This window comes from Argiope bruennichi, chromosome 6 (assembly GCF_947563725.1).
Source record: "Argiope bruennichi chromosome 6, qqArgBrue1.1, whole genome shotgun sequence".
Lineage (NCBI taxonomy): Eukaryota > Metazoa > Arthropoda > Arachnida > Araneae > Araneidae > Argiope > Argiope bruennichi.
In genome coordinates, this window is record NC_079156.1 from 71,237,100 (window position 1) to 71,264,140 (window position 27,041).

The 27,041-nt window shown below is 25.7% G+C and overlaps 2 protein-coding genes across 4 annotated transcripts in view; one reads left to right on the top strand and one right to left on the bottom strand.

The window, feature by feature from the left end:
• Positions 1–12,206, bottom strand: part of LOC129971317 (endonuclease III-like protein 1) — a 28,788-nt gene extending 16,582 nt beyond the window's left edge. For 2 of the 3 annotated variants that reach the window (XM_056084952.1, XM_056084949.1), the window contains exon 1: positions 12,051–12,206. The gene's annotated coding sequence lies outside the window, so the exon portion shown is untranslated. Of the gene's footprint in view, positions 1–11,873; positions 12,019–12,050 lie in introns of those variants that run through there. The other variant, XM_056084951.1, reaches the window with a different exon arrangement.
• A 128-nt stretch (positions 12,207–12,334) lies between these two features.
• On the top strand, positions 12,335–27,001 carry LOC129971318 (transmembrane protein 18-like). The gene is made up of 5 exons (XM_056084953.1): positions 12,335–12,581; positions 14,579–14,696; positions 17,383–17,437; positions 21,724–21,817; positions 25,917–27,001. The coding sequence occupies exons 1-5, from the start codon at positions 12,486–12,488 to the stop codon at positions 26,109–26,111; spliced, it is 558 nt and encodes a 185-aa protein (XP_055940928.1). The 5' UTR covers positions 12,335–12,485; the 3' UTR covers positions 26,112–27,001.
• Positions 27,002–27,041: the final 40 nt, after the last annotated feature.

The following is a 27,041-nucleotide window of genomic DNA, read 5'->3' on the forward strand; positions in this document are numbered from 1 at the left end:
TTATTTTATTAGAAGTGAAGTTTCTGGCTCGACAAAGAAGTGCATTAGCTTCATATTCACTCTCAGCAATATACTTTTCTAATAGAAATCTGATCTAGCTCTATGTAATGGACAACAATTTCCTTTGCCATCTGATTCTACAAAAATAGGCTATATATTAAATGGGCTGATGTTTATAAAAATTTCTTTTTTTGTAGTAATGTTTACTAAGTGAATTCTCCCATACTGTTTTATGTGGTCATAGACTACATGTTGAGAAGCCTATTTTCAATTCAAATTTCCCACTTCAATATTTTGATAATGCTGAATCCTCTTTCAATAAATGCTTATTCATGAGAAAAAAAATGGAAATTTTCAAAACTCTACACATTTTTTTACATTTGTTATCTTCAAATAAAGAATTAAAAACACCTTAATCCAATCGCATTTTCTTGGCATGAAAATTATCGAAATCGAGTAAAGGTGATTTGACAAGGAAATCTATAAACTCCATGAGAATAGCATTTTCATACCATCTTTTATCCTTTCTGATGAAAATACAACATTGAAAATGATTCATCTTCCCCACATACTTGATTTCACCCTAAACAAAAATTCTTATTGAATGCAAAATTTACTGAATCCATTATGCATTCCACCAGTTTTAAAACAAGCTGCTGACAATTCATACTTAAAAAAATGTATAATGTTATCAGATATAGTTTTTGTGGAATATAAATCTTTCAATAATTTGTCCCTTCTTATGTCTGCATGCACTTTATCAACTGCAGGATAAGATACATGGTAAGAAAAATCATACTGTCATTAGAAGTTACTGAATTTCAACCCAGAGACTTTCTTCAAAACACAACTGTTGTTTCATTAACTTATGTATATCATACACATAAAAAAAAGTGGGTCACCAATAATGCAATTAAAGAAATGGCTTCATATGCTCTGCCATAAATACATGTGAAACTAGCTATTGTTCACCATTGCTTTAATGCATACTTCATAATGACTGTTACCTCTAGCATAAAAATTAGAGACCTTCAGCAAGACTATGGCTGCCACAAATGCACAATTTTTTATTTTCAGAGTCCTAGTAGAAGGAGGGGGGGGGGAAGAGACTGAGTATCCTCTGATACTCTTTGGTTGGTCAATTGAATCCAAAATTTAAGACAGGGCTACAATTTTAGAAACAAGATAATTTACTAAATTTTATTTAACAAAGTTTTTTTTTTTTTGTCACAGTGTTTGCATGCATGTGAATATGCAGACCAATAAGTGCGAAACTCACTCATTAATTTAATTCAACATTTTGTTATGGATCTATACTTTAAATGTTAAAACTTTGTGCCACATTTAACCAATGTAGCACTTTGCATTTTAAAGTTATCCGGTTTACATGCGCTCAAACAAACAAAAAAACTTTGTGGAAATGCAGTTCATTTAAAATTTAATTAAAATCTATAAATTTAGCATAAAGAAATTCCAACTCAAAGCATTTTTCAAGTTATCATGTTCATAGACAGACATAATACCAAAAATGGGTTATTTGGAGGTTTGAATCATGGAGATAGGGCAAAATCCTGAGTTTAAATTTGTGTCGATTACAATTTTTTTTCTTTTTGAATAGTTCATATGTGAAAAAGTAAAAAGAGAAATTTTATCGACATTAATTTATTTTTGGTACTTTTTGAAGTCCACAATGAAGGCATATTGTTAAGAAGTTCTAAACTTTTGCACAAAAATTGAAATAAAAATATTTAGACAATTAACTAATGGAAAGTCATTAAATGACATTGAAATATAACTAACACATGCTCTACAAAAGTAATATTATGTAGAAAGGCAAGGATGAGCTGAAGTTACTGTTAAAAACAAAACATGAGTAGATAAAATTATTTCTAAAAAGAAAGGATTTTCTCCTTATCTAAATCAGTAAAAGGAGCTGAAAGAAGAGTTGAATAAATGAAAAAATATATATATATTTTTTGCATTCTAATATTATTTCTCTTAAAACCTAAAGCTTTTTCACTGACTTCTGGATTCATTAAATCCTCTTAAACATTGAAAGATCTGACTATGCAAAGAAAATACAGCCTATAATCATGCAGATCTAGTGTGGTGAAATAATTTTTTTTTTCTATCAGAAGAAAAATATATATATACCTGGATAAGGAATAAGCACCTTTAAGTCCTTATAGAAGGACCATGAAAAATACGTAGTTTTTAAGGACTTTTAATGATGGTATACACCCTACAAATATTTTTAATGATGCAAGAAAAAAAAATCTCAGATAATTAAAGAATATTATGCATATACCAGCTTTAAAAAATACCATATAAAAGTACACAATTTCATTTGAAATCTGACTGAAATACTAGATGCTACAATAAATAATTCATTAATTACATGTAAACAAAAAATAAATTTTAATTATCTATACAGGTTTCATTTTATTCCTTCAAATATTTGTCAGAAAAAGTCTACATATAAACACAAAACAAATATTCAAGAATAAACAAAAGTATATCATTCTGATAATATTCCATTTTCATTTATTATATTCCTTTCACAATTCACTACAATTTTGTAATAATTTCAGAAATATAACACAAATAGTTTTTAATTAAATTTTAAAATACAAGAATAGCTACCAGAAAAAGTTTACTTTCACATAAAAAAAGTTTGAAAAGATTAATAACTGTGGACTATAAATTAGCAACCAGTTGCATCTGAAGACCTCTGACAATTATTTGGGATTAGATTGAATCAATCTGGGTGTTTCTTCAGAAGAAATGCTATTAAATTCTGCAATAAGCGCACATCTTAACATATCTTTCGATTTTATATCATGTTGGCAAATCTTGCATTCCATCAAGTCTCATAAAAGTTTAATAGAGTTTTAGTCCAGCTATTGTGGAAAAAAATCAAACTGATTTTGTATATTGTTCTGCTGCCAGAGTTTCATATTGTAAGCAGTGTGTTCAAGATCACTGTCTTGCATGAACCAAAAGTATCTCCAAGGTTCAAATGTTATATGCTCTGTTTCCAAGTTTCTTTTTAAATGTTTATAAATCACGTTTAACATTGAATCTCTGAAGGTTAATCGATTTAATACCACTGGCTGCCATACATCTCCAAACCACCACTACTATTCCCCATGCTTACCTGTTTCTCACAGACCTTGTTTTGTTTTCTTGACACCAGCTTAGGGCCTTCATGTCAAAGAACTAGTTCTCATCAGAGAAAAGAACTTTTGTCCAAAAGGGTGGAGGCTTGCCAACATAATTATTTATAAAATCTAAATATTTTTGCTTATGATAAATGATATAGAGCTTTCTACAAAATTACTTGACCATAATTATCAGGCTTTTAAAATTTTTCATATAATGTCTTCAAGTAAAATTTTTTTCTAATCTCTAACACCCATTTACAATTAGAGATGCAATAATTCTAGGATTTAAATATAAATACTCTTTTCATGAGCAATAGCTTAGAGAAATATCCATTACACTACTTTGACTACAATTCAAATAAATAACTACAATTCATTGCAATTTATTAATTCTTTCGATTGAGGAATTAATCTTCCAACAACCTTGCAAATTTTTCAAAGAATTTTAACTTAATTCTTTAGTTTTAAGATCTTTCTTCAGAAGTAATCTCTTTTCCTTTCAAATATGCTTTACTTCAATTTATTTTTTAAAACATTTAAGAATGCAATATTTTAAGCTAACTTAAGTGGCTTTAATTTAGCTAGTAAATATTCTTTTATCATATTTGTACACAATTTTTTTTTTCTTGCAGCTGAAAGAAGTGATCCCTAGTAGCACGTTGAATGTTTAAATTTAATTTTTAAAATGTGTGTTATATTTCTGAATCTGTTCTTAGAAAATAATGATTTGTACAAGGAATATAATAAACAAACATGAAATTAATATCATAATTTGTTATTTTTTTAATGCTTGAATACTTTTAATGTATACTGACATTTTCCAACAAATGCAAGTATTTTCATTTCAAAATCAATGTCATGTTTTTATAATCATTTTTTTTCTTGTATTTCACAAAGGCTCTTTTTTTAATCTTCAACAATTTTTTTAAAAGAACATTTTTTAAAAGTAATATCTTATAACTCAGAATTGCAGTTAAAAGTGAAAAAAATGACAATTCCATTAACATCATTTTCTTTGAATATTATCTACAGGCAATAATATAAAGACTTAACTTAGGGGCAAATTAAATATGTGCAAAAAACACTTTCCTGGAGAAATCCAATCAATATTTTATTGATTACAAAGTCAATTAAGATAAACCTATTGTAAAGTCTATACTGAAAGTTGCTATTTTCATGATTTAAATTATTAATATATTAATTTTTGATATCACTTAAGTGCTATTATAAAACAGAAAGCCATGCATGCATAAAACGAAGCAATATAACTTTCTCTTCCTTCAAATATTTAATCAATATTTCAAAATGCTTTATGCAAAATACAAAGCAGTTAGAAATATAAAAGGATTTAATTAATTACTAAAATTTACTTAGAAATGCACCCTCCTCAAACTAGAAAATCAAACTAATGTCTATAAAAATTTATCAAGATTTAATGTTTACAAAGAATTAAGAAAATACTTTTCATACAATCTTATGACAATATGAAAAATACATAAGAGTATAATAGCAACATAGTTTGGAAAAAAAAAAAAAAAAAAAAGCATACAATTAGAAAAAGTGATAAAAATTGTCCTTAAATATTGTACTATCATTCTGTCTACCAGTTAAACATATTAAAAAAAAAAAAAAAAAAAAAATGAGAAGCTTTTAAAAATATTTTGCATTGGATTTTGCTGAATATTTCATTGAGTAGTGATGATATAGATTCTAAAATTCAAAGATTATATCCTAGGTTTCATATAACAAATATGGCCATAGATTTGCAGGTTTAGGTTGGGGAATGCCAATTAATTTCATTATTCAGTTTACAATTGTATTATATCTAATAATTAAACTTAATATGCCAAAAATATGATGTTAATAAAGAAATTTAACAAAGCTTTGCTTTAATGTAGCAGTTATTAAGCAGCATGTCACAGCACCATACAAAACCTCGACTTTTTTTCAATGATGCTTGAGAGATATAATTTTAGTTACAATTTTCATTCAGTTTCATAAGTTGAATATTTTTAACAAACTCTTATTGCTTGGACTGAGAAATATACTTCCTTTTTTTCTACAACTGTAGTAAAAGATAATCTAATTCAGCTGCAAATACATTAAAACAAAGTTTAGAATAATGGAATTAACTAATTTCGAATGTTAGTGAACAGATGAATATCTACTTTTAAGTACTTTCTTTCTTTTCTTTCGCCACAGAATAAGTACTAAAAAAGAAAGAAAATTTTTATTTTATTTACTACATTTAGTGTGTCTAAAGGACAGATCTTGATACTCACTGTCAAAAATTAGAACTCAATCATATTGCTTCTAATTAATCTCAACCATTAGATTTTTAAGATAATTAAAATTTGCTAACTAAATTCAATACACTCTAAAATGTAACTTATTTTTATCTTTGCTACACAAAATCTATTAATATTTTGCAAAAAATATTGATTTCAATTTTATATGGGGTAGAAAAAAATCTAGATTTACCACAGATGCCGAGACTAATTTTAAAGCTAAGTCTATGCATCCCATATATGCAATATTGCAAGAAAGCATATTCAGAAGAAATATATGCTTGAAGAAGGACAAATTTACATTTACAAAACTACATCATGAACCAAATCATAACTTTTCTTTAAAAAAATATTATTTTGGCAGTTAATCAATTTCTTTCCATTTGTATGATTACACATTTAGAATATTTTATGCATCTTAAAACGAAATACAATTTCATAAAGCGTGTTAAAATATTATTTCTTAATTTTTACTGCGATGCAACTATCAAATTGATAGTATGGAATATAAATATATAATTGAAACTAATTATCAATTCAAAAAAATATCTGCTAACAAAGCTGAGAATAAATTCTCAAGTAAATTAAAAAAAGAAGAATTATAATTAAAATTTTAACAAAAGAATATTTGCCACACTTAAATAAAAAATTTAAACAGAGTATAAAATTAGTTATTTTTTCTTACAAACTGATAAAGAGAATTTTAAATACTTAAAAAAACACAATAATTATTTAGCTTTTTTTTTTTTTTTTTTTAATAAAGATATGAAATTTGCTTTTGGATAAAAACAGCAAAGAAACAAAAATTTCATATAATATCCAATACTCCATTTAATAATGTTCATAACTTAAAGCCAAATACAAGAGAAAATATAATTTCCTGTAATATGATAAATTATTTAAAATAATATTGAATTAAAAAATATGAAATACATTTTTTTTTTAATTTTATATATTATACATAAATTTCAAACTAGGATTTTTTATTTGCAAAATTATGATCAACGTATTTAATAATAGTAGAAACTGCGGAGTTAAATAGTTAAAAATATTTTAAAGTTTATTTCACAAATATTTTTAAAGATCAGCAATTATGCTTGATATTATCAAATATACAAAAACACAATAAAGATTTTATTCAATTATATAAGATACTGGTTTAAAAAATTAATAAATCTTTTTCTAAATAAAGTGTTTGCAATTACAAACTTCAGGTTATTATATCTTAGAAGTATATAATATTTATATAATACACATACAAAATCTTTTAGAATACAGTAATGATTTTTAAAAAAATAATAGGAGAAGAGAAATGAATAACCTATATAATTATTTTTTGAAATTCATAATTTTTTAAATAATTTCTTAGCATTGAATTAGAATTCACAGACATCAATTTCCATTTCATCATTTAATTATTACATCCCCACCACTGCTTGAATAAACTAAAGTCAAAATAATAATTAAAAAACTCGTAAAATTCAGAACTTACATGGAAATTAGAAAATTTATATATTAAGAAAGTTATGTAAATTTATGTATGTTAGAAAATATCTGTACAGAAATTTAGACAAATGAATTTACATAGTTAAATCTGATGTTCTTAGTAGTCTTAAAAAATAGTATATATATATATATATATATATATATTTTAAAATTTAATTTAATCTTAATTAATTTCCGAAATATTATTTAATTCAGCCCATATTAATTTCATTCTAAAATATTCTCTTGTTTCCTGATCCCATTCCAGTTTTTCTATTTAATTAATGCAACAAAAGCTCTGTAAAATTCTTGATATTGACAAGTTCCCACACTCCGAGTGAAGGGATAAAAATTTGTTGAACTAAGACATTCTTCTAAAAGATCCCTATAATTCCCTTACCTAAACAGACACGTGTAAAGAAAACCCTATCAAAATCTCGCAGTATATAATCACAGGGATAAATATTTCATGAGCTTTTACTCTTTTCGCTCTTGTGTCAGGTGTCTCATCGCTGCTGTTTGTGCATAAACTATGCTTTCCGAGATGGTATAAAGCGAAGTTTAAAATTTGAAAGCATTTTCTCCCTTCGGCAGATTCACATTTGTTACTTTCTATACCCTCATGGAGAAGTTAGATGAAGATGATTCAAAGAGCAGATATCAATGAAACAATGCATCTTATTCTTTACTGATAGATTGGGTGTCAAATTGACCCCTGCGTGTGCTAGCATTTAAGATTCTTTTAATGTTATAGCTACGACAGTTTACGAGGATGAGCAATAGAAATCTGAAAAATGTTCCTACTGATACTGAAAATGATATCTCAGATTCTTCAGATGCTGATGAAATTTTGGTAAGTGATCCTAAACCAGATTTAAAAAGAAAAGAGGAAAAAACGCAGATCCTATATACTCTAGAAAATTTGATCAAGTCTTTTCCGGCTAGTGGAAAAAGCTAGCAAATCCTTATATAAACTGCATTTTCTTATAATACAAATAAATCTTGAAATGTATGATAAAAATTCAATTTATACTAAATAAGGAATGATAAGGTTTTTTTTATTTTTTATATGAAAATAAAAATTTATAAATTTTCAAAGTTGTATATTTAAGCTTCTTTTTCTAAAAAATTTCAAATGTAACCAATAGGTAGAATATAAATTGCACTGTTCATTCAATTTTTTCGACAAAAAAAATTATGTACCTAAAAAATTATAAGTTTTATATGAATAGAATGAAGAAAATAATACAAAAAAAAAAAAAAAAAAAAAGAGTATGTTGGGGGAAAAAAAAAAAAGGCTAAGTTCAATTTTGGTCTGCATTAAAAATTGCATTTGCTTCTTAGTACATATGTTCAAGGAAAAATATTCATATATTCTAATCATATAAAACTTTCTTACTAATAGCCTATAAGGTAAGGAGAAAGTGCCTGACCATTTGGGGTCAAAATGACACTATGCATGCTAATATTTAAAAAATGATGCTTGTGCTGAAGAGTTAACATTGATGATACATAATTAACTATCCCATATTATTAATTTTTATAATTAATCATTAAAATATTTCTCATAAATTCAATAATAGCAATCTTTTTATAAATATTCAAACAGATATGTAAGTTTTATTATCTAACAGCAATGAGTCAATTGAAAATAATTTTGATGCTAAGAAGATGCATAAACAATGATCTTCAAAAATGCTTGATTTTAAAAATGACTTATAATATTAAGCTTCTATAAACTTTTTTTATCTCTGAACCAAAATAAAATACCAGAATTTCTTATTTTGGTTAATATACAAAACACTTTGTCATCAAGTGATAAATGGATATTATACTCCCCCCCCCTTAAAAATCTTTATAGTTTTCAATTTTCCTTAATCAAAAAATGGTATGAATAGGAAAAGTAATAAGAATTTAATTTAAAGTACATAAGACATTATTCAAAAAATATAAGATATTTTATTTTGTATCTGTTTCTGAACCAGAATGAAAATGAAAAGAATGCATTGATACATCATCACTGAAATAATTATATTCCAACTTAATGAGATTAGAATGAACATAAAAAAATTGAATAATTGCATATCTTAAGAACAATATTATCTTTAAGAATATATTATTATATTTTAAGATCAATATTAATATTTTATATTAAAACTGAATATATCAAAACATTTTCTGACGGTAAAAAAGTTTCGGTGTAGGAAGTGCGTCAGGCATAAATTTCATTGGGGATAATTCAGGGACCCATACTGGTGAGCCACTTGAAGAAATAGGAGAACTGGGAATTAATGTTAAAGAGCCTTCTCTTCCAGAACTAGATACAGATAGTTTGGTATCATCATGACAATGAGCCATAGATATATCATTTCTATGTAATGATACTGAATCATTAGACACAATACTGTCACTCTCACTGTTAGAGTCAAGATTCTGAGAATCTGGAAACATATTTTCCATACTTTTCACTATTGGAGATTCTTGTGTCAAAATTGGATTTAATTTAAAGTCACTTTTTTCAAGACTTTCGAAGGAAGCAGTTCTCTTGGTATCTTGTGAAGATTCACAATTGTTTGAACTCGAAAGAGCTTTTCTACTAGAGTCGTACAGATATTTAAGATCAAGCAATTCTTTTATTAATCGGTTTTGATTAGATACGTTTGGATATACAACTTTATTCGCATCACTGACTGCACAATGCAATTTTTTTGTAATAACTTCTTGACAAATAACAGTCTCATCATGATTATTGCAGAGAAGTATAGGACTGTTTCTAGAAGAAATTGCTGCATTATCAGCATCCAAATTTACAAAAGAGTTCAATTTTTGCTTTTTTGAATTAGCTGATGCACTTTTAAGCATAGTTCTATGAAATTCAGGACTAGAAGAACTTGAATTGCTTCCATCTAGGGAAGAACTAGAATTTTCATTTGTATAAGACAAATATGCTTGATTGTAAGATTGAATTCCACAAGAAGAAACATTTAATATTCTATCTAAGTCATGCTTGGAACGAGTTTTACAATTTTCAGGCATAATTTTCTCAAGACGAGAAATGGAATCGGATATTTTTCCCTTTCCTAAAAATCCCAGAAGTTGCTTTGTCAATCTTTCTGGACCTATATAATCAGATGTATATTTTGCATGCTTTAAATGAGGATTATTAATGTTTAAATCCCATGTTTTTTTATGCTTAGAATGACCATGTCTAGAATGATGTTTTCTTTTACAGGAAATGCCTGTCTTGTTATGTTTTTTCTTTCTATTATTACCTTCATTATGAGATGACACATTTAAATAAGTTTTGTCTTGAAACATTTTCTAGAAAAGAGTAAGAAATAATGTTAAAAGAAATGAAGATTAGAAAGCTTAATAATAGAAAATGCAAAAGAATAAATTATTTTAAAAATAAGAATAAAGTATATAAAAAGTAGAATAAAAATACATAAATGACAAATCAGTCCAAATAAAAATATTAAATAATAAAAGATAATTAATGCTTTGAATAATGAAAGGCTTTTAAATTTTTTTTCAAAAAATAACTTGTTTGTATTGCTTTATAGAATGGTATAAATTCACATTCTTTTTATTTACAGTTCAGAAGATAGAAAATTATGCAAATATGATCCTAAAAAAATAAAATTCAATTGCTTAAATAAAATTAGATTCAGCTTGCATATTCTAAATTTATAGTGTTAAGTGCGACTGAAATCAATTTATTAGATAATATCAGAAAAAGTATTTGATGTAACTGTATACTGCTAAAAATTAAATAATCAGATTTTAATCTTCAATAAAATGTTGAACTTACAAAGTTGTACGTATCATATTATTGTTTTCTTTTTTTTCCTTAAGCTTTACAATAGATTTTTAAATATTAGTATGAGCAAATTTCTTAAATCATAAAAAAATATATATAATTTGTTATGGCTAGATAATTATAAAGATAAAATTTTTAATGCAGAATACTGTAATTTGAAACTAGGGAAAATATACAAATATTTCAGAAAAATAATACAATTAAAGTATTTTTTAAATAAAACAGCAAAATTGGGTACCAGATTCTAAGGTGGGAAATTTTTTAGCCAATTCTAGAAATGCAAGAAATAATATAATAAAAAAAAAAAGATTCACATATTTAGAAACGCTGATTTTAAAATGTTACAACCTAACATCATGCCCGATTCTCCTATATGACCATTTCAATTTTTTAAATATGACAAACTTAAGAACAAAACATTATAAGTTCACAAAAATCTATGAACTAAAAAAATTAATATTACAATTTAAGCAAATCAGACATTAACCATGATAAATGGAAAAGAAACTGAACTCATTCATTCTATTCTAACAAATTACATTCAAAGATATTAATATAGTAATCTTTATTTTTTTATTTAAAAAAAGACAAGCATTTAATGACATATAAAATGGTACTGCAATCAAATTTTATTCTACTTTAGCTTTATAAATTACAAATTAATTAAACTGAATTTTTAAAACAAATTCTTTGATTTTTAAAACCATTTTGAAATGTTTAAGGGAAGTTATTTTAAAAATAGACTGATATCCTTCAATGCAAACAAATGGCATATGTTATTTTTCCATTATTTCAGAAACATTTTAATATAGAATTTCGTAAAAAGTTTACAATTGGGTAATCAAACCTGTTTTAATGCATCATTTTTCTTTTTAATTCAATTTGTTTTACTGTACAAATATACAATTACACAAATTCAATATTACTCTAAGAGTTAAAAAAAAAAAAAATAATCAACATATGGCTTAAAAAGAAAAATCAAATTATGGCCACCATATGTTGTCCTCCATATTGCAGCGGCCATTGTCCGCATAAAATCTAATAAACTAATAATTAATAACATACATAAAATTTCATAATTTTAAAACAATAATATATGATTAAATTATTACATACACCAGTTACAAAACAGAACTATCTAAATTTTAACACAATCCTTGGACATAACTGTTATATGCGAGAGATATTAATATCTCTGTGCAATTTCAATCATTATAAATGTTTTTCACTATAACTATCATTATAAATGTTTTTCACTATAACTGGAGTGGATATGACAAGAAATAAACAAACCATTCCTTTCCTTCTTGCAGAATTCGAATCCATTGTTCCGAAATCGTGAAGAATAAATAGCATTGCCATACATCATATCATTTAATTTTAAAATGTACAAGTTCTTTCACTTTTGATATCTAGCTAGAGAAATGCTTTAAATCGTATACTGATGCAAAGTATGAAAAGGAAATATGCTATTATTAATTTCAATTCTTCCTTTAAAAAATCTCTAAATTCTACTCATAATTATGTTATATAACTTGCTTTAATCAAGATAGAAGAAAAATCCTCAAACGTCGATCTGGCAACGCTCGTATTGTATTGTTCCGTTTGTTTTGCTTTTTGGGCAGTTTATATTTGTTTTAGCGTGTTGATTTTTCACATAAAATTATATGATTATTCTACAGTTTTTCTCATCCTATATATTTATATGTATCTTTGACGCCCGGAGTCATGGAGACTGAATTTACAGCAATATTAACGGATGGTAATAAGTTAGTTCCTGCCATGCAAAATGAAGTCCTAAATATTATCACTTTTCTTAAAAGTGTGAGTTTTATGATTAATATCTAATTGATAACTTTCTTATCCATATTTTTTAATCATAGATCTATTTTTTTGTAGTGCAATTGACAAGTCATTTGGATGCAAAATTTTTTTATAATGTTCTTATCTGTTTTTATTTAAGCTATTGTGCTTAATTGCTTGAAATTTGGTTGTTTGACCTAAAGAGATTAAGCAGACATTTCGTCGAAAGTTAGGCATAAATATGCTAAAAGTTTATATCGTGAATAAATATTTATAAGAAATAAAATTATTTTGTTTAAATTCATAGTAGTGTTATTGTTAATAAATTAATTATTTAAATCTAAAGAAATTGCCAAACAGTTGTAGATTCTTCCCTCTCTTGTAAAATTAATTGACAGTATAAGCAAAATCGTGATGGTTCTAATTGATATGGATGCTCTTAATTTTTATATCATAGAAACATTATTATTTCATTAAAAATTCAACTCTAAAATATATTTACTTCATACAAAACAATTTATTTTAAGGTGACCTAATCTGTCTAGCTTGTTCTAATTGAAGGTTTTTGTATATTATAAATTATAATTTTATATGTTAAGGAATAAATTAATGCAATTATGACATTTTCTGTAATTTTATAGCAAATATGTATCTTACATTCGATTTGGGACATTAGTTTAATTTTAAGTTCAGTTTAAAAATCCTTGTTATATACATAACTATTTACTTTAAACTTTTATATCAGGAAAGCTTATTTGATTAAATACTTAAAAAACATCACAATAATAGGAGGTTATATATTTTAGAAATAAGTTTTATTTAATTGCAAATGTAACTTTTTATTTATTTTATAAAACTTTTATATGTTTGTTGAAAGCTATCTATTTTCTGTTCAATTTAATTGATAAGCTAATTTTTTTTTTTTAAAGAAGTTATTTATGCTTTAAAACTGAAAAACTTAGAGATCAGCTATGCTATCTAACTGCTCTCTAAAATAAGTGCATAAGGTTGTATACTGTTGAAAATATGTTAGTTATACCTGGTTTGCCAATACGTATTACTATATTTTTTTTCTATATATTTTATTGTTTTTTTTTTCCTGCAATATTAATATTTTCAAATTATTCAATTTTAATATAATAAAATTACTTTTTGAAATCAGGTGGCTTATTCGTTGAATTGTTTTTTATATATAAGAAATAAAACACTTGGAAAATAAAGTAGTTGCTGAGCTCATTAAGGGCTTCTTTATTATCATCATGACGATAAGGAAAATTGTGCCATTAAGGAAAATTGATGTCAAGGGAAAATGCTCCATTTTTAGATGTTTTTAAATGCTGTCTGTTAAATTCATGATAAAGGAATGACACACTCAAAACATTCACTAGTAAAGAAAGGATATGGAAAAGCATTTAGAGCTTAAATACCTTCAAAAAGGAATTTTCTGTGGCAGGTTATGAAAATGCATGTTCAAGTTAAAATTGAAATGAAATTTGAATTCAGGTGATTCAAAAATAATTCATTTTAAGAATGCTGTTAATTTTTTAAAAAAAATTATAGGTATGTTTAAAAAGCAAATTTGATTATGTTTCATTCAGTAGTTACAACTCTAGAATATGAAACTTCCGGTTGATAACAATTTTTAGATCTGTCGTGAAAGCTCACCGGTTTCAGGTTTTTCTAGGTTAATATAAATATTGTAGTTTATAAATTTTATTCTCAGTTGATGGTATATTCAACACTTGTTTCTTTTCATGTAATATTATCTTATGTATGCAAGAATATATTGTTATGCATTTCAGTCTCTTTACAAAGAATTCAGCAGTTAAATTGTTAATTCTGTTATAAATAATTTTTTTTCTTAAAGTAAAATAAGGGCTAAATAATTTCAAACGTAGCGACAATCAGTTTTAAAAGTAAATGTAGTTGGCTACATATATGGATATTAAAAGAAAGTAAAAAAGAGCCATAAATTATATAACAATAATTATATATATATTTTTTTTATTTTCATTTAGATTGACTGGACTGAACCATGGCTGATTGGTCTTTTGGTATTTCATGTTCTAATTATGACAGTCACTGTGGTAACACGTCATCATGGCAATTTTCAAGGAGTGTTGTTCTTTTTGCTTTGTAAGTCATGGCAATTTTTATGAAAAAATTAATGAACCATTCCAATATATTTTCTATCATTGAACTGCTAGTTTACTTTTTAAATAATGTAATTTAAGATATTTATTTTTCAAATTGAAGGCTTTGACTGGTAATTTCTGAAAAATATTAATGTATATTCTTTTCTATATTTTATTTCAATACACTTAAGATTTTAAACAAGTACTAGCAAAATTATGTTTATATAAAATAAGTCTAGTTTTGATTTTGAAAATATTTGTTCTTGTATTACTAAATAAGTGTAATATAATTATGTGGGTGCAAACATACATATTAAGATTAAGTATGTGCAAACAATCATATTAAGATGAAAACAATCTTAAAATTTTATGGAGTATAAAAGTAATAAATATTTTATCAATTTTGTGTGTGTATGCACACAAGTTAAAGGTTTAAAAAAAAAAAAAAAATATTAATATAAAAAAGCTTATTTACTGAAAACTGGCTATTATCTTTTAGATTGTTAACTTCTAAAAATACCTAAAGATTTTTTATTTTATTAAATCCATTTTGAAATTTCAGGACAAATATAAAACTTTTTTTGTTATTTCCAATTTTAACTTGTCGGCACACACACTGAGTCTTTTGATCCAATCCTTTCTTTTTTCTGTTTAGAAATTCTGTGAATTTATAAAAGTGTACTACTTTTCTTATTTCTTATACTTTCATGAGGAAACTAGAGGAAGAGGTTAGAACAGGTGTCAATGAAACAATGCGCCTCATTTTTTTACTGCCGGATTGCGGTCAAATTGAACCTTGCATATGGTAGCTTTTCAGTTTCATTTTACATTATGGTTACGACAACATAAGCAGCAGAGATTCAAAGATCTCCTTGCAAATGCTCCTACTTATAATGAAATTAGGATACCTGAGATTTATCAAATATTGTTGATGAAACTTTGGAAAGTGAACATGATACAGAATCAGAACAAAAGGCAAATTCTTAATATTCTAAAAAAATTTGATTAAAAGTCTTTCCGAGCTTGTGGAAAAAAAAAAAAAAAAAAAAAAAACACTTTACATAAAGTCTTTGATAATATGCAGACTCTTATATATGAATAATGGTTTAGAAATTTATGTTAAAAAGAAAAGGTCACTTTATTCTAGAAAATTAATTATAAAAGTGTTTTTTGAGTATATACTTATATTTAAAAATGAAAGATAAAATTTCAAACTCGTATGTTTAAGCTTCTTTTTCCAAAAATTTTCAAATGTAAATTATATATAAAATGTATATTTTCTTATTCTTTCACTATTTTTATACAGAAAACAATTCAAAGTTATATTTTATATGAATGGAATGGGGGAAAAGGGAAATGAATGCAAAAATATTGTGGGAAAATGGGGCTAACTTCAATTATGATCTGTCTTATTACGAATTGCATTCGCTTCGTAAATAGAAAATATTTGAATGAAAAAATATTTATGTATTGTAACTGTATTTTGTTTTTATATAAAATACCAAAAAGATATTAAGTAAGTATTTGATACTTAGAGGTAAAAATGACCAGGCTTGTTTGCTAATGTTTAAAAAGTAGGTGCACATGGTGAAGAGGTTATTCTATCATGTTAATATTTTTTTAAATATCTCAAAACTAATCATAGATTAACCAGTTCTTTTATTTTTTTGTATGAATTTATTCTTATAAATATTAAGTGATGTGAATTTTAAGACTTATCTTTTTTTTAATAAATAAAATACAAAGTGGAATTGAATTGATTTAATAAATGAAATTTAATTTAAAATTCAATAAACAGGAATTTCTTTTTCATAGCATGATATTTTTTTCCATGTCAAAGCAACCAAATGAAAATTCAAAACAGATCTGTTCTCCTATCTTGCAAAACCATTTAAAATGACATTTACCATATATTTCTAAATATAAGCCACGTGTTCATTTTTTGAAAATGTACCTGAAATTCCAAATTTTTTGTGAGCTAAAAAAAAAAAAAAAAGACTTTCAAACTTGTAACCGTGAATATACAAATATTGCCAAGCAAATAAAATAAATAGTATATTTTCCATTCAGATTTAATCTATAAAATAAAATGCAATCAAACACCAATAATGATAGTTTGAATACTAGTTACTCAATCAGAAGATAACACATCTCCCCCCCCCCCCATTTATTTGCTGTCTTGTGTGTGTGTGTTGTGTATGCGCTGGATTTATTTGCTGTTCTTTTTCTGTTTTCTTTTTATTTATTTATTTTTGTGTGAAAGGTGATCAAGAAGAGAAACTTTTATGCAACTAATTTCAAATTACAAGTGACTGCATTTGCAGAAAATTCTAACAATAATATAATTGCTCAGCATTTTGCTATAAGTCCTCTGTCTGATAAAATAAATCAATAATAATAAGCAACTTCAAATATAAAACATTTCATTTTCTTAAAAAAAAATGTTCATTTCTTTAAAATTAATTTTTTAAACTTTAAGAAATGAAAACTGTAGAAATAAATGGTGATATTGCTTTTATCTGATTAACAGACTCTCATAGTTTGGCTTTTGAAAAGTTCCAAAAATTCTCAACTTATGCCTAGAATATTTATTTTCTTTTTAATTATCGTCATGGAATTTTTGTCTTGTAATTACATATTTACATATTTTTTTGTGTTGTATTTAACAATTTTGTTTTCTTTTTCAGTATTGCTTGTATTGTTTGCTAAAAGTCTTAATGAACTAGGTGCAAGTCACTGGGAGTAAGTATGATTACAATGCACATCTCCTAATCATTTTTTTTTTTCATCCTTTCATTATCTTGTTTGAATATGAATTTATATATATAAAGGTTATCCGTGAATAATCAATTCTTTTCTATGATACTTTCACACCATATTCTTATATAATCTCGTTTTTTTTAACTCTGTACTTATGTTCAAAATTTTTAATTTAATGCTTTTATCCCCTTCTTCTTACTTGTGACATATTAATTTTTGCTTTCTCATCTTTCTATGAATTTGTCTTTTGCCAAAATAAAGAATTTTGCTATAACTATTTTATTATTTATTAAAAATAGATTAGCAATTGAATTGTGCAATACAGATTACACATTTCTATTGTAATATAAAACTGTAGTATCATTGATATTATTTGCTAGCATTTTTTAACTAGTTTAGAATATCACAAATTGTCCAGTGGTAAGAAAAGAACATTAAATACATTTAATCATGTCGAATAAAAGTTGCTGTTTTCTTAGAGCATAGAAAAACTATTCAGTCCAACATTTTCATAGTAATATGCTTTTGCTGTATCCAGATAGCACAAAATTCCATTAGCAGACTGTTAATTTACTTTAAAGTTTAGTATTGCTGGATATAAAAGATAGAGTAAAAGGTAATGGAAGACATAATAAGGATATTTTGTCATTATTGAATGTTTTTTAATGCATTGTGATGCATTTAATTACAGAAAGTTCAATATCAAAAAAATGCAGATGTGATGCAACCATATGGAATTCCTCGTTTCTTTTAAGCTTTCTCGTATTCATAATTTCTAGATATATAAAGTGCTGTATAAAACAAAGATCAGACTATACTTAATAATTTTTATTTCCTTAAATATTGAGAAACCAAAAAATTTATATTTTGGGGGATGATATAATGAAACATAAATTAATTTGTAATAAATTCTGAAAATTATAATTTTGTTTTCCTAACAAAATTGCATACATAAGACGACATACATAATACATAAGAACATACATAATACATAAGACGAAGCATATAATTGCATACATACGAAGAATTCACATACATAAATACTTATTTATTAGAAAATAAATATTTATGTATGTGAATTATATTAGTATTTCAAATTAATTGAAATAATTTGATGTATCCAATATTGTATAGCTTTAAATTATGTCCATGCTTCTTACTAATGGAAGATAAATTATTTTATTGATTTTCACACAAATTTTATTAAAATAATTCTTCTTCTTCAATATTTATGAGTGAAATTTGAAGAACTTAAACCAAATATTTATAATAAAAATTAACGTTGGACATGTGAAATCAACCATTTAAAGCTATATTTGTGTAAATGTCTTATACAGAGAAGTAAAAATATATTTAATATTAGAACTTAACACAATACCATATGTAATTTTTTTAAGAAAAAAAAATTACATTCTTTTGCACCAAGGAAACTTAAATCTTATAACTTCTTGAGAATTTACAGATTGTCTTAAATTACACTTTTTAAAAATATATAGAAAACTAAGTTATAGATTTTTAATAATTTTCAAAGAATGGTTCAAAAATATTTGTTGACAAACCATTATAATATGAAGGCAGCCATTCTTAACAGTGAATTTGAATCTCCATCAGACTGTAAAAACATATAGTCAAGATTTTGATTAAATTGATTTTCAATGAACATTTTTTAGTATTAATTTATCACTTAATTATATATCATTTTAATGACACAAACAGAATCTCAATCCAATATTTTTCAGCAATAAGGGAAAATCATGCTATTAAATATTTCATGGAACAAAGAAATGAATTAAGTTAAAACAGTGAAATTTATTGTTTAAAACTGAGCAAAAAAATATTTTTTGAAGATTACTAAAATTCCTGAAAAATATGCACAACAATTAAAAGGTAGCATTAAAAAGATAATTTTTTTTTAAATGGAATGAAAATCAGTTTTGTGTGTTATATTTCAGAAGTTATGATGAAAAAATACCAAGATTTTGCTTAATTTTTAAGTAATTAAAATTTAAAAAAAATTGCTTTGAGGTGCAAATTCTTATTATCCAAATTACTTCTATGAGAAATTTGGTAGCTGTAGGTCAAACTGCCTGGCTTGTTGACAGAAAACCCACACACACTTATCTTTATTATTAGTAGTATATATTAAGACATGCATTGTATACATACATTAGTATATACTATGATATATTGACAATATTTAATTTTAGCTAAATCATTTAGTAAAACTTCATGTCCATGATTCTAAAAAATTATCAGATTTTAAAGCTGTATTGTTTTTATAGTCTTGCATATGTTTTGTTTGTTCTACATATGAACTTTACTAAAGGAGACCAGTTTCATGGCAACATAATCCTATTATGTTGTATTGATCTATCTTCTAAATTTACAAGTGTTGTAATCACATATTTATTTGTCCTGTAAAATATATAAATATTAAAAAGAATTCTTTTTTAGCTTTCAGCAGTTGAAGAAAATCGTGATTCCAATATTAGATAAAATAATGAAAATGATTTCAATTTCCTTCACAATAATGAAAATATTGTATAAAATATATTTAAAAATGTTTAAAAAATAATTATATCTAGATCAAAGAATTGTACGACAATTAAATTGGCATCATTCAAAAGATAATTCTTTGAACTTTTAAAACAATATACAAATCATTTTTGTTTGGAATATTTTTGGAAATTATAGTAATAAAACATCAAAATCTAACTCTTTTAAAAAAAATTACTTAAAATGAAAAAAAAAAAAAAAAATCACTACCCTCCAAGGTTTACATGTGCCAGATTGGTACCTAGCTGTAGGCTAAATGGCTACCCTATCGAGTGCTAACATACACGCATATTCATATTATTCATACTTTGTCATAAGTATAGACTAGCTACTGTCTTTGGTGATTAGTTGGTACACTTGGATCAATGCTTGCTAAAATATTTTTTAAATTCAAATTTTGATTTTCACAAAATTATAGAAGTCTTAAAACATTTTACTATATGCATTTCTCTAATTTTCTGTCAGCTCTCATAAAATTTGAACTTCAAATTAAAGTGTAATGATTGAAATTCAATTTAAAAAAAAGTTACTGAAACCAAGCATTTTTTTTTTTTTTAATATAAGTACAGAAAACAATTGGCATTGAAGCCTTATGTGCTTTACAGAATTATTTTCATAATTTTTGCAATATCTCAAAATTATTATTCAATAAAAGTTTCTCAGATTAATTCAATTTTTAGTTTTTCCATCAAAAGGATTTAAATGACATAAATAATAATATCTTATTTTGTTGTAGTGAATAAATATTCTTAAAAAAGTATGAAATCTTAATTTTATACAGTCCTTTGGAATTCTGTAAAACATTCTTTATACGCTAAGTTCTAATTATTTTTTATTTGCTTTAATATTTTTTTATGATCAAATCTGAACAAATTATAATCTTTCGAGTGTTGCAATTGTAGATCAATTGACACTTTCATTTTCTTAGGCTAGTCAGAATTGGAAAACTTATTGGTGTATCTTCTTGAAGATGGTCAACAGAAAAGTTTAAAATTGTGTGCTTTTACAAGACATTTAAAATATAAAAATTTTCATAACTCACTCAGTTTTAGTCCAATAGAATGGACCTTTCTTTATATTAAAACAGTTCACCTTTGATGACCAGCTAGTTTGCTGGAAAATTGGTTATAATTAATTTTTTTAAAATCATATAGATATAACTTCATGATGCCACAAAATTATCAGACATTAAAGTCATGATAATTGTCTCTTACATATGCTCTTTTCTTTGTGTACATGAACTACCTTCCTAATGTAGAGCGGTCCTAAGACATCATGATGCTATTAAAAACATAAATATGTAATTCATTCATTTTATAAATTTTGCAATATTGTAGCATCATTTTTTAATATGATTCATAAACTTGATGTATATTAAAAGAAACCTTTATCTTTAGCTTTCACCAATGCAGAAAATCAAGATAGGTCATGAAACAGTTTGAACTTTAGGACAGCAACGTAATCTATTGCTGGAAATTAGACAAAAAATATATTTATATATTAATAATTCCATTTATTAATATATAAATATATTTAATAAATGGAATCAGTCTCTTCCATGTCAATAATATATATATATATATATATATATATATATATATTGTTTTTTATTTTAGTCTGATATGAAGTTAAAAAAATCAAGCAATTTGATATAAAACCATGATTTTAACTAACTGGGCCTTATTAATTAATATGTCCTTCTATATTTTCAGATACTTTTCTCGCCAACAGTACTTTGATAGTCATGGTATGTTTATATCCATTGTGTTTTCATCTCCTATCCTTCTGAATTGTCTTATTATGGTCGTAAGTAAAATATTTTTATTCTATATAATTTCCGATTTTTATTCTAAATATATGTATAGTAATTAAGACTAATTTTTTTCATTTTCAAGTATTTTGCATAAAAATATGTAAATTAAATTTGTAATATCTTGTATGCATTTTGTATAAAAATATGTAAATTATTAATATCTTGTATGTGCATCAGATTGCTATTAACAACTTTTTTATTGTATTTCATCATGATAGGTGACATGGCTTTGATTCATTATGATAGATATTCCTCAATAGAGTATTCGCAGATTATTTCACCTACCTTCTCTTTAGTCTGCATGATTATGGTCCTTTTTCTATTTGGTATAAATTTAGCAGTAAATTTACATGTAACATTAGTTGCAAGTTATATAGAATAGTAGAAAATTTAGATATGAAGGAAGCTTAGAAAAGTATTAGATGTTGTGTGCTTTTTAGGAAGTTATTGTTAGTTATCACAATCTGAATAATCCAATAATGGATATGTATTACTTGGAGTTTTAAGAGTTTGGTTTACAATTCTATTATTATAGAATGTAGTGTGATCTAAACAAATTAATTTTGGAGATGAAAGTATATTTGTTTTTAATAACTTGTATATTTCAATTAAATATTGATAATTTATTCCAGAATGTTAAGCTTGGTTAAAGGATAGGAAAATTAGAAATCAAACTGTATGACTAAATATCTTTTTATTTAAATTTTTTTCTGCATGTTTATTAGAAAATAATATTTGATTTTCATTATTATGAGTTAACCCATTCCCTGCCTGTTACGAGATATCTTGTAGGAAACTGCTGTAAAATTGTCTATAAATTTCTCTGGCAGCGAATGGGTTAATGTGGAATCTCACTTAACAAATATAATTCATTCTTAAATCTTACTTGCAATACAAAATACTCTTAAGGTGAAACTGTTTCATTCATAGAAATCCATGTAAAATTGGTCAATGCATTTTAGACAATAAATAAAATAAATACTTGAAACATATTAATAATAATATAATTTATTATTTATAATACATGTTGTTTCTATAAGAAAATTGTCTGAAAACATTTGTCTACGGTTATGCTTCCAAACTTGGTGAAATGAAATACAGCCTTTTTATTAAATAAATTTATTACGCTTTTAGCTAATATATGATTTAAACATTGCTTCACATCTTATGATGGAATAATTTCTCATACTTTCTGCATCTACCTTATTTTGCTGAAAGATTGTTTCTCTGCTTAGGCTATTATTTCCTCCTTTCTTGACCATATCTCTTCCATGACTTTTTCATTGTGACACAGAATGCAACTTCACAAGCTCTTCTGTAATTCTTGCAATGCTCTATCACCAGCTTTTTCAGTATCATTTTTATTCATCTTTAGTCCCCTAATCCTGACAAATGACACAATCTGATTAGTTTAAGCTTTCCAGGCATTACTCAAATCCGCTGCTTGAATAAAGATTCTTCCAGCTAGAAATAAAGATTTTCTTCAAACAAGTGCAACACAAATTAATTCCTGAAATACAGGCTAGTTCTTTATATTACATTATGCCTCCTCGTCACTTGTTTTGCAAAACATTGTTCTTTAAGTAAACTCTTTTTTTTATATCTTGTTTTGCTTGTTATACAAATCACTAGTAATAGGAGTTCTCATTAAGTGAGGTATGATTGTGTATGCATTTTTATTCTTTTTTTTTGTGCAATTACATCATTAACTGCCTTGCAACATACCTGTTGTGCATGCTCAATTGAAATGAAAATTTTGAACATAAAAAGTGCTTTAAAATCTGGAAAATCTATATTCATTTTCTTTTTTAATGAAGAAAAACCATTGGTCACCAACTAACTGGGATGAGGGGAAATTGTTGGTATTCAAACATACCACAAAGTTTGACTGTTGAAGTTTAAGTAGAACATCAATATCAAGTACAGAGGCAAGGTCCTCAATAGTATAGTGCTGCTCTAGGTCAGTACTTGTTCACAAATGTCCAAAAAGATTTTTGACTACTATTGTTCCATCGTACCTTAGGCCCCTTAAAAATATCTGGAAGGTCGATGATTCATCTGCAACAAGGTAATATAAGCTTCTTGGGAGCTTTATCATCAGCTGCCTAGGAATTTCTATGCTTAGCCTTTTTCTAACTTTCTGTATATGAAAAATGGATTTCTAGGATCAGTTCAGTGGCAGTTATATATAGATGTCATGTTGCATATCAATTTTAATAAAAATGATAATTATATATAATGGTAGTATTCTTTTCTGTTAAGATTACATTGTTTCTAAATGTGTTTGATATCATTCAGTAGATTTCCAGCATGATATCACATATTGTTTAAGATAAAAGAATGAATTATTATATGTATTTCAGTAATTGAACTCATAAAAAGATAATAATTGATCATGTATTTCCACTCCACTGATTTACTAGAAATGTATTATGACAACATGTCACTGTTATAAATCACAATGCATGCTATATCTCAATCGTGATATATCTGACAAATGTATCCAGTTATGAAAAATTTTCTGGAAACAGTCAACAAAAGCAGTTAATTTAAAAGACAAAAATCACCTAAATAACTGTGGTGTCCCTTAAAATTCAGATGATAGATTTTATTCTCAATGTATGTGCAATTTGTCATTGGTTATAGAAAATATGAAGACTTTTAGGGCTTATCTTGTCAGATCAAGAAAATAGATGTATCTAAAATTGAGATTCACAAATTTGGATGTGATGCAATAAGGAAAATGTAAGACCATGTTTTTTTAATAATTAATTATCTTTATATGTTAAATGATTTATACAGTGAATGCTGCTTATAGTGATTTTTTTTTGGGTCTAAGAATGATATCTATCTCCAAATGATCACTGCAATCAAAATACCTTTAAAATAATAACAAGGGTGTGAGGAAAAGGCGACCCTATTATTATTCATTTGTTTCAATATAAAAAATCTGCACAATGTACAGGAATAGATTGAATAGAATTATACATATTAAATTTTTTTTTAACTTTCTTTAAAAACTGCTATTCAAAGTAATATATATTTAAGGTTGTCTTTGAATGAACAATTCATATGAATTGTTTGTTCATCAAAAGGCTCAGTATGTTATTGGAGTGATCTTCTTAAAGCTTTCAGTCTTCTGACAAAGCAGTGTTGCACTCACACGCTTGCCTTTTTCTTTCTCTTTCTTTAAGAAATTACTTCTTCAAAGTATATTCCATGTCTTCATCCTTCTCATATCCTTTTTTTTATATCATTTTTTTTAATTCATCAATATATTATTCCTAGGGACTACTGATTCAGTATTATTCCTACATTTCACCAATTAATTAAACAACAGCTGGGAAATTTTTAACATGCCCACAGTCTGCTGCTGACTTTGTATGGGAAGTTGATCATATTCTTTCAGGCAATTGTATTTTTCTTTCATGCTTAACATAAGACATTTACTTATCATGAAACTGACAATGCTCTTTGGTAATAGCCATAATTCACTGAATGAAAAGTGGCAAAGCATTGTAGAGGGTTGGTTGGTTGGTTGTTTTATTGGCACAAGAGCCAGAATTGGCTATTCTAATATAACCTAAAAAAACTTCAGTAAAAACCAAAGATGCATTAAAAGTCTATGTTAAAATTAAAACGAAACGGTGGAATATTGAACAAATTGAAAATCATGGGGTTTAAATAGAATTATAAAAACCAATTGCCCGAATAAATTTAAAGAGATTGTAGAGGGAGAGGGTTGATTTAGTGGAAACAGTGATCTAAAGATCCCCCCCCCCTCCTATTTGAGAAATAAAGGGAGGTTGGGACTTTTTAAGGGATGCACTTTCCTGTCCAACCGTCATAATTGATCAACACAAGCATATTATTGTCACTAGAAAAACTGCAGATTTTATATGTATTTAGATATGAAAGATTTATTCCATGCTGTTTTAATCTTACAATGGATTGATTATTACTTTCTTGATCACTACAAGCAGTGACTACTGTTTTATTTAATTTGATTTAACCATAATTTTGACATAGTCCTGATTTACAATTTATATTTTAAAAATATCTTTTGTTAATTTTTTAAATAATTTTTTATAGGGACACTGGTTATGGTTGTCTGGTTCAATGACTATAAAAATCAAACAGGCACAACTGAAAGAACGGCTACGTGCTGAGAGTCGGTTAAGAAGACAACGACGAGAAGCTGAGCAAAGAAATGTAGATGAACCTGTTCGGCAGAATGTACCTGAACAAAGTAGTGCAAACGAATCTAATCATGATAAGAAAGATTAAATACTCACTGTGATTTTTTCCCCCTTTTTTTTTTTTTTTGTACAGTTATACTTATGTTCAAGAAATTATAAGGTGCGCAAGTTTTTTTTATGTTGATGAATACATATGTGTTATTTGTTCTTGCCAATAGCATTATAGAATTAGTATTAAAGTACTGTAAGTGAGATATAATTTTTGTTGTAGTCTGCACATATGAGAACTTTTTCCCCCCTTTACATTGTGTAGTATGTGTTGCCATAATTTGCCTTTTCTATTTTTTTTTTCGCCAATATTTGTTTTTATATGTTTTGTAAATGCATAGATCTCAGACTAAACGAACATAATTCCATTTATTATTAGTAGAAATAATAATCTCATTCTGTTAGGGTTTTTTTTGTTATGTTTTTATTAAAGTGACTCAGAATTCTGAAGATAACCTTTTTGTAAAGTCGTAAACTGTATTATATTTATATCTCATATCTATATGATATTTTTATTCCCCTCTTTAATAAAATTCTTTTCTTTTCAAATATATAATTACATCATAAGTATTGAAAATAAGATTTTGACTTATTCACTACTTTTAATGGTAAGTTCTTAATAGAATAAATTTTTGAAATTTTTTTTTATTCCAAATTAAAATATTCATATCAAGTTACCTCGTGAAATGTCTGAAAAAATTGTAGACTTAGTGCAATTCTTATATGAATATTAGCTTTATTTTAATTCTGAATTATTCTTTTAGAGATGAGCATTTCATTTACTACTGAGACAAATGTTATTGAACTACTAAGTTGTGTATAGTTTTTGTCATTAGTTATCTTCAAATTTGTGTGATATTCTGTAAACAGGACTTGTAATGCTCATATATTCTTTCTATGTATAGAAACCAATAAATTGAATTGTATAAAGCATTGAATAGTATTTTGTGTTCATTTTTAGATTATAGAC